Raw genomic sequence first — 17,579 nt, forward strand, 5'->3', positions numbered from 1 at the left:
CAAGAGGAGAGACCCGAAGCGGCCGCCGGTCCCAGTGTCAGGTGAACTGAACTTCAGGTAAGAAGTTATAACCTGCAGTCCATCTGGGTCAGATATGAACCAAGTTTAGGTGGAGTTTATTTTCGTTATGCTGACTTTTTTGTACTGCGTGCTAGCTAACATGACGGAGTTTCTATACAGCTGGGTGGGTGCTATGTTACTGATGTTGAACTTTATTTTGTTCATAAGGTTAATTATTAGAGTTGCCAACCGTCCCGTAAAAAACAGAATCGTCTGGTATTCAGAGAAAATATTACACGTTTCTTATTGAGGTGAAAAGGAACAGTTTGTCCCGGACTTCAGCTACAATGAAAAAGGCACAAAGCTGGAGTTATTCTGTGTTTACGCTGCACAGCTGCCTCTTCTTCTCTCATCCTCTCACCCTCCCTCTCCTGTTTCTACTTCAATCATGAAACTGATCAATGATCAGCTGATCGGCTTTTCTCTCTTGTTTATTTATCGCCCACTTTGCGGCAGAAAGAGGAAACCAACGGATGTCGCGGTAAACAACAGCAGCACTTTTAAGCTTGATCAGCTGTTGTTAGAATTTATTTAATATTAATTTCTAGTATCAGCTGATGTTTGCTGGAGCCACAGCTGTAAAGCTGCTGGTCATGATGTCGGTTTGGATATGTGGTGAGTGGGAAACATGAAGATGAAACCAGGAGATGTCCTTACTGAATCATCAGAGCTGTGATGGAGAAACAGGTTTACCTTTTAGTTAACATGAATGAGTTGAAGGGAAGTTATGAACTGTTTCTGAGAGATAAATAACACCAGGATCCTTTTCTAAGCAGCTGACAGCTGGTAACTGTGCTGGGGCGGGTCTAGCAAAGTGTTGCCAGGGGTCCATGTAGGGAATTAAAAGGGAAAGGGGGGCACAAGGAAATACTTTCTTATTCTCATTTAAAATGTCTCACTTTTAAAAAAATAATTATCTGAGTCTTACAACAAACAATTGATAGATTGATGCATATATACCATCAGAACAGTGTACATCACTGTCACAACAGTATTTATTTTCATTCAAAGGCTTTATGATTTTTCCTATAATGGTGGGCCGGTCTCTAGTCAAAATGCCCAGGACGATTTTTTTGTCCCAGTCCAGCCCTGTATGCAGCTCATCTGCAGTCTGGTGTTACCTACATCTTCCTATTCAGAAGGCAGAATTTCCGAGTTCTGAGTACAATCGAAAGCACCACGACTGCAGTTTTTGTGTTGGATGTAAAAAGCAGGCTAGGATAGAATCAGGCGTGGGATTTCTCTCGTGGAAATGTGCACATTATTTTTTCCTTTCTATTGGTAGGTGGCACAGTGCACTTGTGGTAAGTAAGCAAGCTAGAAGAAGAATCTTGCTGGGTATCCAGTTACGGAAGCAACACATTAACAAGAGAATTCTGAGTAAAACCAAAGTTACTTTCCCTAGTAACTAGTTACTCTGAAAGTAACGAGTAACTTGAAGTAACTGAGTTACTTTTGATAGAAGTAACTCGTAATGTAACTAAGTTACTCATTTAAAGTAACTTACCCAACACTGTATATCACAGAACTTAACTTTGAGTGAGAAAAAAAGAGAAATAGTCTGGAAACAGATGAATTTTCAGTCACTGACACAGTGGGAGTTCTGGCAGACACGTTGCACTAAGAAATGTCTTATTTTTAGAGACTGACCTGAATGTATGTTAGATACTGGTCAACACTGGAGCACTTTGGGATGCTGTAGCCCTTGTAGAAGCTAAATGCAGGTCCAAACATTTCCTCACTGAACCACACCTTGGCAAAGGTGTTGAGGAGGCGCTTGTCATAGTCGTCGGTCACACGACCACCGTATTGAATCTCTCCAATCATGTATCGAACTGTGTTCCAGGACACACCCTAAGGAGATGATAAAACAGTGATAAAGGATGACAAAAAAATTGTTCATGAATGTGCAATATAATTTGTGAGCAGACTGAATACATACACAGTCAGAAAGCTCTAAAACTCCCAGCAGATGGCTGTTGTTGATAAGTATTTACAATATCCTTTCTTTAAATCTCAACCCTTTTAACATTTTTTTATGGTCAAGAGTCCTAATCACACAGAATAATAAGCATTACTCTACCTACCTTCTTAATATCCATGTCATCAAGATGGTTTTGAACAAACTGGACAGTGGCATTAAAATCAGCCTGGTTGAACTCATAGGGAATATTCCATCCCAGGGGGCCATATTTCCTTCTCTCCTGAACTGTGCTGTGAAGAAAGGCTACTGCATACAGCATCGGCCTCCACTGCGCCATGTTACTGACATCCAAAAGGTCCTGGTTTATACCTGGTCAGGGACATGCAGGTCAAAAAGATGTACTGCATGCCCAAAAGGAGGCTAAGTGTAACATCTACAGAAATGTATTGAAATAATCCATAACTGAATAAAGTCAGTTACTTCTAAAACCAAGCATTGCACAAACATGCACACACAGATTTCCTTTTTAGCGAACAGTTAGGATTTGTTGCGTAAATGTGGGAGAAAAGATAGTGAACTGAATATGTCAGTCAAAATAATACCTTCTTTCTGATATAATACCAAACTGCAATTACTAATCGAAATCAGAATTCCCTAGCAGATCATTACATGGAGAAACCTTTGGAATGCAAGCGCGCGGATCCACACAGGTATGCACACGGGTGTTCACTGCTCGTAGACCCAAATTACACCTTTCTTGGCTGCTACTTCGACGCACATCTGTCCTGCGTGCTGCACAACAACATTGAATATTTAGTATTTACTGCTGTTTACACTTAGCTAGATTAATGCGATGGTGTTGTGTTTAGTATGTTGCTTTGTTTTTTTTTTCTGCTTGTTTTCTATAAAAAAAAAAAAAAAAAATTCAAGCTGTAGATACGATCTCAATTCCCCTCCAGGAACCATGTCATCTGAGCCAGGAAAAGACAGCTGGTTTCTACATTTTAAAGATTCTTTTCTTTCTTCACCCTTGTTTTGGACCAAAACACAGACTAGATAACTCAGACTTGTTTAAAATTTTACTAACCTTGGGTAACATGGGTAAAAAACAAAATCCGGAATACAATAAATATAGCATCAAACAGGTGTTTCTCCCACATTTCCATCTTTTTATTCACTTACTTATTCCTATCATGGATATCACGAAGTAGAGGTGTTTTGTATATCTGCATCTCCAAATGTACACATCAATATTGGAATATATTTCATTCTCTTAGGTCCTCTTTCTTTATCACATAGATAAATTGGATCTATTAAACTGGCTAGTATTTCTGGACTTCTTTAATGTGAGCTTAAGTGAGCCAAACCTACCGCCATATGTCCTCTTAAGCCCTGCCTTGAGGCCCTGTGGTGGTTCATTGGTGAACTTGATGGACATCTGGAGAAGTGTGATGGGAAAGTGTCTGTGGACCTCAGTGGTCATCCAAAGGCGGAAGCTGTTGTTGACAAAGTCTGTCTCTGTCACAGTGTCCATGAGCTCATCCATGAAGTCCAAACCCAGGTGGCAATTCTGGAGTAAGGCCCAGCCACCCTGGGGACAAACACAGTAGTATGCCTATCATCCATGACGAAGACTATAAATGAGGAGTTCAAGAAAACCCTAAATAATTTCTATAAATTCCAAACCACATTTTTAGAGACAGAACATCTGTATTGCTAAAACAGCAGTAATATCTCACCACTCACATTAGCCATAGTTTGCTGCAGAAGCTTGCGTGCGTGGACCTCTTGTCCTTGACCCATGGATACATAACGGGTCTCGATTTTCAGCTTCTTCCCGAGTGCTATAATGGAGTCAGTTGGATCTGAGCCCATTGAAAGGAAGCAGATGAGAGGTGTTCGTGGGTCCGACTCCTCCCACATCTTCTCTAAATCAAGAATCACCCCTTCAGTGTATTTCTCCCCTACTGTGTCCATTATGTATTTACGGGCCTAAAGGAAAGAATATGATGCAAAGCAGATGTAATTTTTTAAATGCTTTGTAATGCAAAGAGTTGAGCAAAGTAGTCCAATAGTATATATTGGAATAAATTTACTTTCTAGAAAGCTGAGAACTGAGATAATTCTTCAAAGCATTTTCTTTACTGGCTAACTCTTTTTACCCTTAAGGCTAGGGCAACTGTGGACTGGACTGTGAGTTTAACTAAATAAATTGGACTCCAGGCTTGTCTTCAGTGGGCCAGAAAGTTATCCATCAGTAAAACTGAATATCTTTTAGCCACTGTAAATATTCAGGCACAGCAGGCTGGAGGGTGAAAGCTGTATAACAACAAGTTACACAAGCTGCTTCTTATCTCAAGAAGAGCTTTGACCAAGCAGCTTTCAGTGAAGATTAAGAGATTATACATTCTTGTTTTGTGGTCCGTGTCTCATTTATGTAGCTGTATTTTTAAGTCAGGAGGTATCGCTTCCCAAGCTTTAAGCCATTAACTCTCAGATTAGCAACTTTAAGCCTTTTCTCTTTCTTTAGTGGTAATTATTAATTTTAATTGCAGTCTACAGTATACTATTGAAAATGCACTATGATAGAAATGAGAAAAGTAGATTTACATTGCCTGTTCTACTTGTTGTGTTGTATATTATAAAGTAGGCAAAAGCATGACCAAAAAACAGACCAGACAACCAATGTTTGGCTTTCTAATTAAAGAAAATGGATTGGGTGACCCTTAGCCATCCTATGCTGCTATAGGCTGGTTAGACTCTTCTGATGCTTTTAAAGTTTACACTGCGATATTCATACTGTTAATATTTCCCTTCTCACTCCTGTAGTTTATGTTTTGTCCTTGGTCTCTCTATGTTCTCCTTTTCTCTCTCCTCTTTACCCCTCACCAGTCGCAGTAGATGGCCTCCCTTTCTGAACCTAAACCAGCTTCTGCCAAGGACCCGATCATTAATTCTGGAGCACCGTCACCAAAGGCTTGTTCACAGGGGAACTTATAACAGTTATTACAATATTAATGTTCCAAGGAACTTTTTGTTTTGAATTGGCATTATATAAAGAAAACTGAATTTAATCATTGTATCTGTCCTTTATAGCCATGCATAAACATGTCTCTCCTTACCTGTGCGATGGTCCTGTCAGGACACCAGCAGCGTATGAGGAGCAGCCGTCTAAAACAGTCAAGAGACTGGTCATAGGAGTTTGGGACTACTTCCTCCTCTGGGGCCTCCTTGTCAAACCAAGCCTTCCACTGTTTCTCGTTACGACTTATCTGTAAGAAGACTTATCTGTGACAAAAAGCTCTGACGTGGGAAACAAATATAAAACAGGGCAAAACTTTAACTGCATTACAGCACATCAAAATCTGCAGAAAAGATAAAAGAATACTGTGAACACTTCAAACATATTTAGACACAAAGTGATCTTCAAAGTGGCCAACAAAAGAAAGCTAATAAGTAACAACAAAAAAAGACAAAAGAAGGATGAAATGTACCCTGTTTGACTATGTGCACTCCCTCGCTCTCTCTCTGTGTCTCGTCTCCCTTAACTGTTTCCGTGTCCCCCTCGTTGTCTCCTCCCGTTATCTCCCTGGTCCGTCTCATCTCCCTGAATTTTCTTTCCTCCCAGCTCCCGTGTCAAGTTGTGTGACTTGGTCTCTGTCTTAGTGATTCCTGGTTTACTTTGATAGTCTTCTGTCTGGTGTGCATCATGTTCAGTTTTGTGTCCCCGTGTCTCGTTAGTTAGATCACGTTCGGCTGGGTCCCCTCCAGTAGTTTGTTCCCTCGTTTGCCCTGGTGTGTATTTATGTCTGCGTCTCCCTCTGTCCTGTGTCGTGATCTCCCTCATTTCCCCGCTGTGTGCTCTGCCTGCCTGTGTAGTTCATGTGTATTCCCAGTTTAATAAGTTTTGTATTCCTGGCGTCCAGCAATAAAGCTGTTCTGAGTGTGAGTCTGCATTTCTGTCCTATCCTGCCTGCTTCACACAGCAATTCATGACAATATAGCTGAGGTCTCATGCATGGAAGAAGTCTTATTTATGGCACTTCATTTTATAACGAGCACAGACAGACACAACATGTAATGCGTGACCTAACTAGATGATTATGCAATAACAGGAGGCCATGAATTGACACTGCTGTAAACACCATGTGCTTCCAAGATGCGATCTGCATGTGTGATAGCACAAAATATGCCAACAGATTGTGCTAATATTGTTATGTTTATCACAACGAAGCACAAAGGAAACTAGACCAGCAGAAGTGGCATGGCAATGGCACGGCAATAACCTTTTAACTGTATAACAGTGGATACAGCTCATCAATATAGCTTTAAACTCTCACATACTTTAGGATCAAATTTAGAAAAAAAAAATTGAGGATATACCCAAGACAGTTTAGCAGTCAGTCATAAGGTAACACATACATAGTGGAGGGACCAATTATTTGATCCCCTGCTGAATTTGTAAGTTGCCAATTTGTAAGTTTCACTTCCAATGAAATGAAAAACAGTCTCTATTTTTAATGGTTGTTTCATTTCAATTTAGAAAGACAGAACATCAACCAAAAATCCAGAAGAAACACATTACATAAAAGTTACAAATTGATTCACCTATCATTGTGAGAAATAAGTATTTGATCCCCAAGCAAAACATGACTTAGTTCTTAGATGCCCTTTTTGGCAGCCCAAATTACTGTCTACAGTTCAATCCACAAGATCATTTCTGAAGCAGTAGTAATTGTACTGTGCCCCGTTCTAATGCCAGACTGAAATTCACTTAACACATTAACAAGTAAAGACTGTTTTTGCTCCAAATTTATCGGAGATTCGATAATTTGAGACTGAGGGCAAGTGTTACTCTTCTAAAGGCTCACTTTTACATAACAGGTGAAATAGGCAGTTTTCCATTTTTTTTCTTGGAACAAAAACATACAAGGAAGCAAAAATTCAGTTTAATCCAATTCAATTTGATTTTAATTAAGGTTTATTTTTATTGCTAACTATAGGCTTTATAAAAAAGGAACGTTTTATTTATCTTAAAACAGAGGAAGTGGATAATTTTTTGAAATAAGATGGTTGCAATATGGTCTATAATTAGATGAGACACTTAGATCAAGCAAGGAATTTAAGAAGTAATTTAATGACAGAAACCTTAAAAGCCTGTGTTATGTATCCTGTTAATAGTGACAAATAAATTATAATTAAAATTGTAGTATCACCCTGGCTACAGCGATGAAAAGAAAGTGTGTACAAAGTCAAGACGTAGAAGAAGATAACTGAACATTTTCAAACATCATCACTAAATGCTTGACTAAACCTCAAAACTTCTGTTGAATAACTTAAACTTCTGAATAACATCGAAAGTCAGACCTGTCGTCACAATAATACTGCAAGAAAACTAGCCCATTCGCTTATACCATTGGTGTGTATCTTATGAAGAAATACACAAAGCCAACTTCAATGTCACTTTGCTAAAAGCAGAACAGTTAGAAAGTCCACCACCTCCTCCTTGTCTTTTTTTTTTTCACCACCTCTCTAATCCAGAGCGTTTCACTTTAATTTGCTACACAGCTACAACATCCAGGGGGACCTCAACCAGTCCAGCTTCAGTCCAGGGCTAATCCAATAACATCTAGCAAAAACGTTCCCCACCTGTGGGTGGATGTTGTTCTTGGAAAACTGCTTATTTAGGCCCAAATTATAAACTATCACCATTGCAAAAACTTCAGGCACCGACACATATGGTGGTCAAGTCAGAATCATAAATCACCTTAAACACGCATGTTTTTATCTTTAGTAACAACAGCAATGCCATGGATAACTGTGTGTAATCGAACAAAATTAGAAAAAATTAGGCAGGTTTCCTAATAAAGCTGTATTAACAACATCTGAACAACTAGTTTCTTTAAGAAATCAAGTCACTTCAAAGGGATAAAGCAAGCCCTGCTTCTAAATCTCAATAAAAATGTACCTTTAAAATATTGCTCATATTTAGGCATGTGTGTAATCTTGAAAAAGAGTATGCCCTTTAACAACTACTTACTGCAGTCAAAAAGCTACCTGCTGCTACTTAACACACACACACACACACACACACACACACACACACACACGCACACGCACACACATGCTCAGCCAAAAGTATTTGACTGGAAGTTTCTCCAACTAAGCTCATTTCACAGAGCACTGAGTTTTGACTCCACGGGGACCACAGTGCTGTCATTCATCCACAAGGGTGTGTGTATTTAAGTGTGAGTGACAGTCCATCATGATGAGTGTGTGTCTATGTACAAGAGGGAAATGAAGTGAGCCATGATGAGACTGATATTGACATGCTTACTAGAGCAAAGAAGAGCTGTGAAAAGTATTTAATAAGCACCTTGAGACAACTGCTGTGTATGTGAGTGTGTGAGTGTGCAGGTGTGTATGTGATAGATTAGAACTGCTATCTGAAGACTTAAAAGATAAAAGTCCAAGTGGGTAGACTTTCTGTAGGCTAAAGGACACTATCATACAGCTGTCAAGGCATGTCTAAATTGATCAAGTGTATGTTGTACCTGATCCAGTATATCAGCGAACTGCCAAAGTTTGCTGAGCTCTACAAGATTTAGCCAGGTCATGTCAAGGATCCATTTAGCTGGTTTCTGGGGGCAAGCCTTCAGATCCAAGGATGCACCTCCTGAATAATATGAACATGAACAATTACAGATATAGACACCTGCAAGTATAACTGGAGGATCCAATGCAAAAAATTCAATTTTAAACTCCCAAAATACATAACAAATGTAAAAATGTAAACCCAATCTTCAAAAACACAGAAAAAGTCATCAGAATTGTAATTTGTTGTTTATCAGGCCGGAGCTGACAGATGGTGAAGCTGCATGCGTGCACCAGACTGTGGCTGTTCTGGTTCTGCCAGTTGCCATTGCTGGGTTTTATCCCCACAGTGAGGAGCACTCCATATCATATTCAGTGAACTGCTACAGTGTCAATATGTTCAAATTCTGCATAGTTTCTGTCATGAGGTTTAAAACCTGTCTACTCCTTGAAATAAACAATAAATATGGTTAAAGAAAAGAATAACAAACAGCAGAAACAGATGGCAATTTTAACAAACCTTCAGGCTGTTTTGATGTGAATGATAGCTTTACAGAAACCCTTGTATTTTCATTTTTATTTCAAAATGGTGTTTTAAAATAAATCTTAAGAAAAAGTAGGGAAAAACAGTTTTTGTCCAGATGAATATGTTTCAGAAAATCTGTCTGTTCATTCTAACAAGCCGTAAGAAATATCATAATCATGTTTACAACCATGTGATCGATCAAACAGGAAGTAGAGTGTTGTTAGCTAAATGATCTATTCGTTAGCTGTAGAATCTTTGGTTCTGGACAATTTGTGAGTCAGCACAGCACTGGCAGCCTTCATGCACTATGTGTCTCAGTATTCAGTGATCCCGCCCTGTAACTTTACATGGTCTAACACTTTGTAGTTTAGCTGATGGTGGAATATCTAGGAGTGAAGAAATTTCCCAAACTCACTTGTTGCAACGGTGGGATGTTGTTAAATTCTTAGTACTAAGAATCTTTGTCAATACAAGCCATGTTTTTTCATAGCTCAGAGCAGATGTGTTGAAACTCATAATTTTGGGTCTTAGCATTTTTATCTTTTATTTGTTTTCCTGCGTTACTGAATAGATTTCATTTGGCGTATTTTAGTAGATCATAGAAATATTGTTGCATTGTTTGATGTTATTTCATGTAACGAAAATTCTATTCTTTATATTTGTAATATGCAGTTAAATACCTAATAAATAAAGAATACTTATGCACATCTAAATGCCAGTAATCAACATGAGTTATGACCCCACTGAAACGTTCCAAATATTCAAACTAACCCATGGTTGCATGTGCTCACAAAAACAACAATTTACCCGTACAAACAAAACCTTCAGTGTTTGCATCTGCCTCTTACCTTTGATGAGTGTGAGGAACTCCTCGTGTTTGACCTTGTTGCTCTGCATGTCTATCTTCAGCGTCATCAGCAAAGTGAAAAGAAACTTGTGGTCCTCATACAGGCCCCGTGCTGCGTACTTATAAACTTCAAAGGTCATGAACTCTATGATGTTGGCGATCCGTTTACTTGTGATAGGGCTTTTAGAAGACCTTTTCAGGGAAATAAACAGGTCTTCTAAATAACATAGCAACTTGAAGATTCTGTTGCTATGTCATAAAATTATACTTGCCAGTAGTAAGAGTGAGAACTTCTCTAAAATCAAATATAAACTACTAGTAATGATTGCACAACTTCATGAAGTAATAACTTGCAGGTTTTTACATTAGAAAGGTATGGTGGTTTAAATGCACAATAGTTCCTTGATTTGAAGTTTGCAAAGACTTTCCAATATACATATAAACACACAACAAATTACTATGGGCAAACCAATTCATTAAGCAGGAAATGGTAAATATCAGCGTATCCTCACCTGGCCAGAGAAAGGTCAAAAAGTCCCAGGAACTGTCTAAGAGACGTCTGATACATGACATTCACCATACTCATCTCTGTAATCAGGAAGTACAGGATGCTGCCCCTGGTGGCCACTGGAATCACACAGGGAAACACAAAAGCACAAACTCCAACAAAACAAGTAATATCGTTCATGAGGACATTTTTAAACAGGTTTTTGAAAGAATGTTCTGTTAACTGTAGCCTCCATCCATCCATCCATTCGCGTCCGCTTATCCTGTTCAGGGTCGCGGGGGGCGCTGGAGCCTATCCCAGCTGTCATAGGGCGAAAGGCGGGGTACACCCTGGACAGGTCGCCAGTCTGTCGCAGGGCCAACACACAGAGACAGACAACCATTCGCACTCACATTCACTCGCACATTCACACCTATGGGCAATTTGGATTAACCAATTAACCTATCCCCACTAACTGTAGCCTGTATTTTTTAAATTAAAACCAATATGTCTCACATTTGTGTAACTGAAGGCTGACTGACACTTTGCAGGCTTACTTAGAAAAACACACAAAAAAAGAGGGAACTTTGTTTTTAAATCATTTTCATTTTCACTTACCTGGCCGGTACTCCTCTCTGGCTGCGTTGATCTGGATCTCAGTCTCTGCGGCAATCTGTAACTTCTGAGTGACTTCTTCAGCTGTACACTTCGTGTTGCTAAGGACAAGAATCAGACTCTCATCATCAACCAAGGAACCCTAAAAAACACACAAACAATTTTTTTTTTTTTAAAAACGATTATTTTTCACAATTTATATCTTATAAAGCAAAAGAGAAAAAGAAAAAGAAGGCTGCAAACTATTTCTAGTTTTAATTAAAAAACGAGAATGCACAAAACTTGGCCCCAACCTCACCCATGCAAATGAATAAAACATTTTCTCACTGGTGGCAATGTAGTTAACCATTTCTAAAAAGAACATTTCTGACACATTGCGGTTTCTTGCCTGTGTGCTCGTCAGTCGGTAGAGAAGACTGTCTTCTAGTTCCTTCATCTTTCTCTTGTTAGATGTCACATCTTCCAAGAGGTCTGTCCTCTCCTTCTCCAATTCCTGGTGTCATAAAAGCAAAGAAAACACAACCACATGAGCAGATATAGCTGCAGGATGGTGCTAGAGAAAGCCTGTCATTAAAATCAAAGGTCTTTGATTCTGCATTGCTCTGATGAGTTGATTCTGTCTGTGGCTTTAGACTCTTCTCCGGTGCCTGTCTATCATGGTGGCCTCTGGTAGCTGTCTATATTATTCTTACTAATATCTGCAGCCGCGTGAAGGTCAAGAAGCTGAGATTTTGGCAAAAAAAATTAATAAATACCTTATCTAAATGAATAGATGAGCAGAATCCTTATGAAGAATAAAAACGCCCCTAGAGGAGAGATAGCCTCAGGGTGATGATAAGACCTGTAAAGCTATGTTGTCGCCCTTTTCTCCGTAGTCCTAAGTAAGCCCCAGCAAATGACTCCAGCTTACCTCTTCTAAGTGTCCAAAAGTGTTATTTCTGCACTGGGGAAAGCAGGTCTTATCAAAATTTACACCACAGTCTTGCCTGCTGGGAGCATAAATTTGACCAGCATGCTAAATCCCTTTTAGAGTATGAGAGACAATAATTGTGATATTTTGTTTTGAGAGTGCGAGAGATTAAACTAAAACAAAATTTGTCTTGTTATCTAAGTCAAATTTAATGGTGGCTCATAAGTAGGCCGACTATCCACATCCCATTAAACTGACTGCCTTTAAGCGGGTATAAAAAAAACAGTCACCACTTCTAAGTGGCAGGTGTGTTTTAAATCAATTAGATTGCTATTTTGATTGTAGATTACAAGCATATTTTCCTAAGAACTGCTGTGTTGGACACTATCACAGCAGGTTGTTATCAATGATAAATGCTCTTTACATATAATGTAATATAATATAATATAATATGAATACACAAATATTTATGAAAATGCTTTTTTTTTTTACATTTCCTATAATTTTACTTTTACTATGAGAATTATTATGGTCAAGACAGCAGGCTGGTTTGAAACCAGTGGGTCTGAGAGGACAGAATTAGTATTCATACCCTTTCTATTACTGCATATGAATGATTTCAATAGCTTACAAAGACAGATGTAAGTCATACTGGAGCTGAAAGCTGTGCGTAGAATTGAAGTTTGACTGAAAGTAAAAAGAAACGATTCAACAGTGATGTTGGGTTTGTGAAAACTGCACAAATTGTAAAGACAAGAAGCAGGGCTTACAGCTGAGGTAGTAGTTTTAGCTCTTATTTGATTAAATCCAAATTTAGTACACAGATACAGTAACAAGCCTCTTCCCATCTGGAATAAATCTTTCATTTCATGACCAGCTATCAGCAGAAGGAAAATGGCTTTTCTGTAACAGGACCAGCCTTTTCAGAGTGACAATCAATGAGTCCTGCATTTGGTGCATTTATAATTCACTAATCTATTCCCCAGTGAGACTGACGTCACTTGTCTGTGTCTTTGTGCGTATGCTTGGTACCGATACACGTGAGCACTATTTCTGGGTTACTTTTATTCCCCACTCACACTGTGTTTGACCAAAGCAGGGCGGTTGCAATTGTTTGTATTCAAATGGCGTTCTGATGTCACAGTACAGAGAAAATGAGATTGGGAAAGATGTAGAGAGTCTGCATTTAAATGTTGTTCAAGATTTATTTCAGGTTCTACAAGGATGCACATAAGTAGTATTAATGCAGGGGTACAGTCTAATAGTACATTATGCTAACCTAATTTAAATATGTTCCTTAATTATGTATCGTCTGGCTTTAGTGGCTACCATTTTGAGTACTTGTATACCTGCTTTTCAGTGAGGATGACTCTGCCCAGCAGCTGGTCCTCCAGTCCTCTCATGGTGACAGTGAAGTCAATGATGGAGGTGCGAGCACTTATTTCAGGAGTGTAAGCCGGGTTAGGCAGCTTGGTGGTCATATACAACCTGAAGCCCTTCATCACATCCACTTCTTTGTCACCAAGCTTCACCTGCAAGAGGGTGTATGTGTGTTATTGTTTAGAATATTAAGTCTTACAAATAACATAATAAAGAGCTCAGAGTTGGAATTACTGGTTGGAGTTCTGGTTTTCCATTGGAAATTAATGTGGGTGTATTTGGATGCTAAAAGTTCATATTTTTAGCATCCAAAAGTGCAGAATTAATTTAGAGTGTTCTCATTTGTGTTTTCAGGAAATTGGAATTGTTCAAATCTTTATTAGCAACACAGAAAAGACATTTGCGCACAATATAAATGTTTTTTTCTCCAAAAGCGCAAACCATTTTTTCCATTAAAAACATATGAATGTCCTGTTGTACCCAGAGTCTACTTCCAAAGCTTAATTTGGGGTCGTCATTTAGGCTAATGAAACCAAAACCACTCAAACTGTGATCTGCAATTTTCCCAACTACAATTATCTTCAACATTACATAAAACTGAAGCTGCAATAGAGTCAAAATCGGTGCATTTCGCATCTCAGGAACAGGAAGCACTCTGCAAAAGTATGCTGCAATTTCAGCCTTCATCCTGTAAAATCATTTGATTTTTTTATTTTTGTTTTTTTACTAACATGCCCCCAAACACCCACAACTCACGCAACAGCATCAGGTAGCTCCAGTTTGTTTATTTCGCCCCCCAAAAAATAATATTCATTCAAATCAACCAACATCCCATCTGCACTGGCTCAATGCTCCACAGCCTGAACTCCTTTGCATTAGAATGTGAGCTAATACAGGATACCAAATGCACTTTGTGTACTGTATTTAATTTGATGTTACTTTAACAACTGATTGAGTTCGATTTATGTGGTGAATTTAACTTGTTTGGCATCAACAAAAATGATGGAAATAAAAAAGAAAAGGAAGTTTCATTATGCAACAGAAGTCTGTTAAAGTATCGACACTTGCCCTTGTTCTAAGTGGTGACATATTGAATGTTTGTTTCCCTGAGTATGTCTTAAAATTTTATATTTTATTGTATTTTTTGTTAATGTAGCTTTCAAAACTGTCTGAACACCCAAAGCAGAGTCAAGAGAACCAACTGTGCCTTTTTGACAAGATCTAATGATGCCGACCTTCTATAAAAAAACAGCAAAATAAAGGAGGAAATAGTACAATGTACACTGCACAGTGTAAACCCTTTTCCCAGACTTACCAAGTACATTTTAATCTGTCTCAAAAGAATTAATATGATCTAGGAAATGTGGTCTGGCTGCCAATGATACTCATACTTAAAACTCTCTTCTAGTCGACACTACCTGTGCAGTGTCAGCGAGAGAGCTTGTTTTTCTCTGTCTGAGCTAATCAAGCTCTATCAGTCCAGGTGTGACAGCTGGCGTGCCAAGGAGAAGCTGGCAAAGTCTCATCATACTGACCACTAGTCTTTGAACATGCCTGCCAATTTCATACCCTTCTAACTAAAAGTAAAATCTAACACATGGATCTAAGTAGGATTATTTCGTTCTGTGTTGTTACCTTGTAAGTGGAGCCGGTTTTGATGAAGTTTTTCTCAAGTATGTTGTCAAGCGCAGGGTCCAACTCCTCCCCCACATCCTCAATCAAAAGGGGTCGACCAAGAGACAAACTGTCCTCTAGGTGGTTCTTGAAGTACTTGTGATTCAGTGAGGTGATCTGAGATCAGACAAGAAAACACATTTTAAAATGGTAATTGTCTGATTTCAATGTGCAGTTTGGATGACCACCACCACAGAGCCTGATATTGTCCTGAGGATATGAAATAAATGGGCTAAATGTGAGAAGATTTTACAAAACAGACAAAAATACTGATTTTACTGTACGATACAATAACCTTCCTATGTGACCACAGCAGCAATAATATTTGTCTCCAACAGGAGTAGGAGACACATGTGTGGTTTCCTCACTTTTCCTTCAAAGCTACAAAGGTCAGCCTCTATGTGCGGATTCTGACTGTTCAAGCTAACAAAGAATTGCTTTTCAAGTGAGCCATTTTTAGAAAAAAATAAATAAACTTTTTCTAATGATGTGACCTGAAGAAAGGGTTGAAACCTACCGCTGGAGGAAATGTGTCTCCAGGATGCTCATAATGGGATTTCAGAATGCATTCACTCGGCTTAGAGATTGCCCCTAACAGGGTCAGCGACTTTTGCTTAGCTTATTATGTCTGCAGAATTGGTGGTAGTTTTTTTGTGGGGGGTTTTGACATTGTGCTCTGTATACTGGATAGCAGGAAGGACCAAGGGCATTAAAGAATTTAGGACCACAGTTACTAACAAGCAATGATGATCCACAAGGCCAGTAACATTGTGGGGATGGAGCTGCACTCTCTAAATGTGGTGTCAGAGAGAAGGATGTTTTCCAAGATAAGGACAATGCTGGACAATACCTCCCACCCAGTCACAGGAGCACGTTCAGTGAGAGACTGAGATTACCCAAATGCACCACTGAATGACACAGGAAATAATTCCTGCCGGTGGCTCTCTCTCTGTAAAATTCATGAATCTAAACCACCAGTACACACTGCAGTAGTTGCACACACTTATGATCTGCACATCCTATACAGGAATATAAGGGCACTGCAATTTCAGCTTTGTCTATATTCAGTGTTGTCTAATATATTGGGATATTTATAATTGGAGCTATTTTCGTTTATTAGAGCTGTTTTGTTCTATTTTTAAATTAGTATTATTTCATTGGTACTTTAACTTGGTAGTAACTGTTCTTACTTGGAACTGTGAACACACAATTTCCTCTAGGATTCTGATTCTGATATTAGAGGCCACTAAAAATCAAAATGGGCACAGGACATTTGGACTGGTGAAGAAGACTAGGTATAATGCAAAAGGCTGCATGACGGATGGATGAATGGATGCATTCATTTAACTTTTATATGCTTCAGACATTGAAACGAAATTGTAGAAGATAGTTTTGCAAACCTGTAGCTCATTCTTGGCTTCTTTGTTCTTGATCCAGATTTTTCCCTGTGTCTGTGGGTCAATAAGGAGGGGGAAGCGGGCAGCTTTGGTTACAATAATGCCATTGTGAATGGACAGGTCATCATTTGGCAAACCCTGTAAGACACAACATGAATAAATGGTGAGGGTCAATCTTGATGCTTAACAGTATCTCCACCAATGATAAATGGTCCAGCAATCAATGTTTCCTGGGATCCTCGTTTAAAGATAAATAAAAGATATTAGCAGCTACCAGTGCTACCCATCAGCGTTTTAGTAGCACCTATGGTATCAGTTTAAAAATCCTAAATTGTCTGGTTTTCAAGTTATCTGATTTACAAACTGGGCGTCCACACCACCCGGTTGGCGACCCAGCAGACTGACAACAACACCATATCAGCTTTTTACTGCTGAGGGGTAAAAAAAAATATGACTGTTAACATAAACTAACATTTACACAAACGTTAAAACAACTTAAGCTAACAAAAATGTTAGCAATTCTAGTTAGATTCCCATATATTCACAAAACTTATTTCAACTACTAACTACTACATTACTGTTACTACAACCAACAATAATAATAATAAAGACGCTATCAGTTAATTTTTAATTAACCTAATTACCTTATTTTCCGCAGGATTTTAAGGTGCACATAAAATCCTTTAATTTTCTCAAAAATCGACAGTGAGCCTTATGTATGAATTCTGGTTGTGCCGATTTTATGTGGTACACAGCACTCAAAAATCTGTCAAAACATGTTTTAGTACAACTATGTTTTGGTAAGCTACGAAGAATTGATTGTCAGAGCGTTATGACAACCGTAGTCAAGAGCCTTGCGGAACAATCTGGGTCCAAAACTCCGTCAGTTTCAGGACAGGTCCCAAAGTCGAACAAACAGTGCGACATCACAGAGAGTTAACTGTCTAAAGTCTTTCACATTTAATAAAATGATCAGCGTTGCTGATTTACCAGGTGTAACGATTACGTTTAACATACAGGCATCCATGAAAACAGAATTTATAAGATTATAGTTATAGGTTAGATTAGAGTTATAGGTTAGCAGGAAGTTAGCTCGCTAGTTTCTGTCTAAACATGATATACCATGTTATGACTGAGAGATTTCTGAAAAAAATTAAAACATACA

At 38.7% G+C, this 17,579-nt stretch overlaps 1 protein-coding gene across 1 annotated transcript in view; it reads right to left on the reverse strand.

Annotated features, from left to right (window-relative positions):
- Window positions 1-17,579, reverse strand: part of dnah5 (dynein, axonemal, heavy chain 5) — a 97,949-nt gene that overhangs the window by 20,802 nt on the left and 59,568 nt on the right. Inside the window, 13 exon segments of the mRNA XM_026184650.1 lie at window positions 1,711-1,914; window positions 2,148-2,353; window positions 3,356-3,575; window positions 3,731-3,976; window positions 5,107-5,256; window positions 8,539-8,660; window positions 9,953-10,143; window positions 10,464-10,578; window positions 11,057-11,195; window positions 11,442-11,546; window positions 13,313-13,495; window positions 14,979-15,134; window positions 16,418-16,552. Of these exon segments, the coding sequence (XP_026040435.1) occupies window positions 1,711-1,914; window positions 2,148-2,353; window positions 3,356-3,575; window positions 3,731-3,976; window positions 5,107-5,256; window positions 8,539-8,660; window positions 9,953-10,143; window positions 10,464-10,578; window positions 11,057-11,195; window positions 11,442-11,546; window positions 13,313-13,495; window positions 14,979-15,134; window positions 16,418-16,552 (2,172 nt within the window).

The sequence above is a fragment of the Astatotilapia calliptera genome, chromosome 11 (genome assembly GCF_900246225.1).
Source record: "Astatotilapia calliptera chromosome 11, fAstCal1.2, whole genome shotgun sequence".
NCBI lineage: Eukaryota > Metazoa > Chordata > Actinopteri > Cichliformes > Cichlidae > Astatotilapia > Astatotilapia calliptera.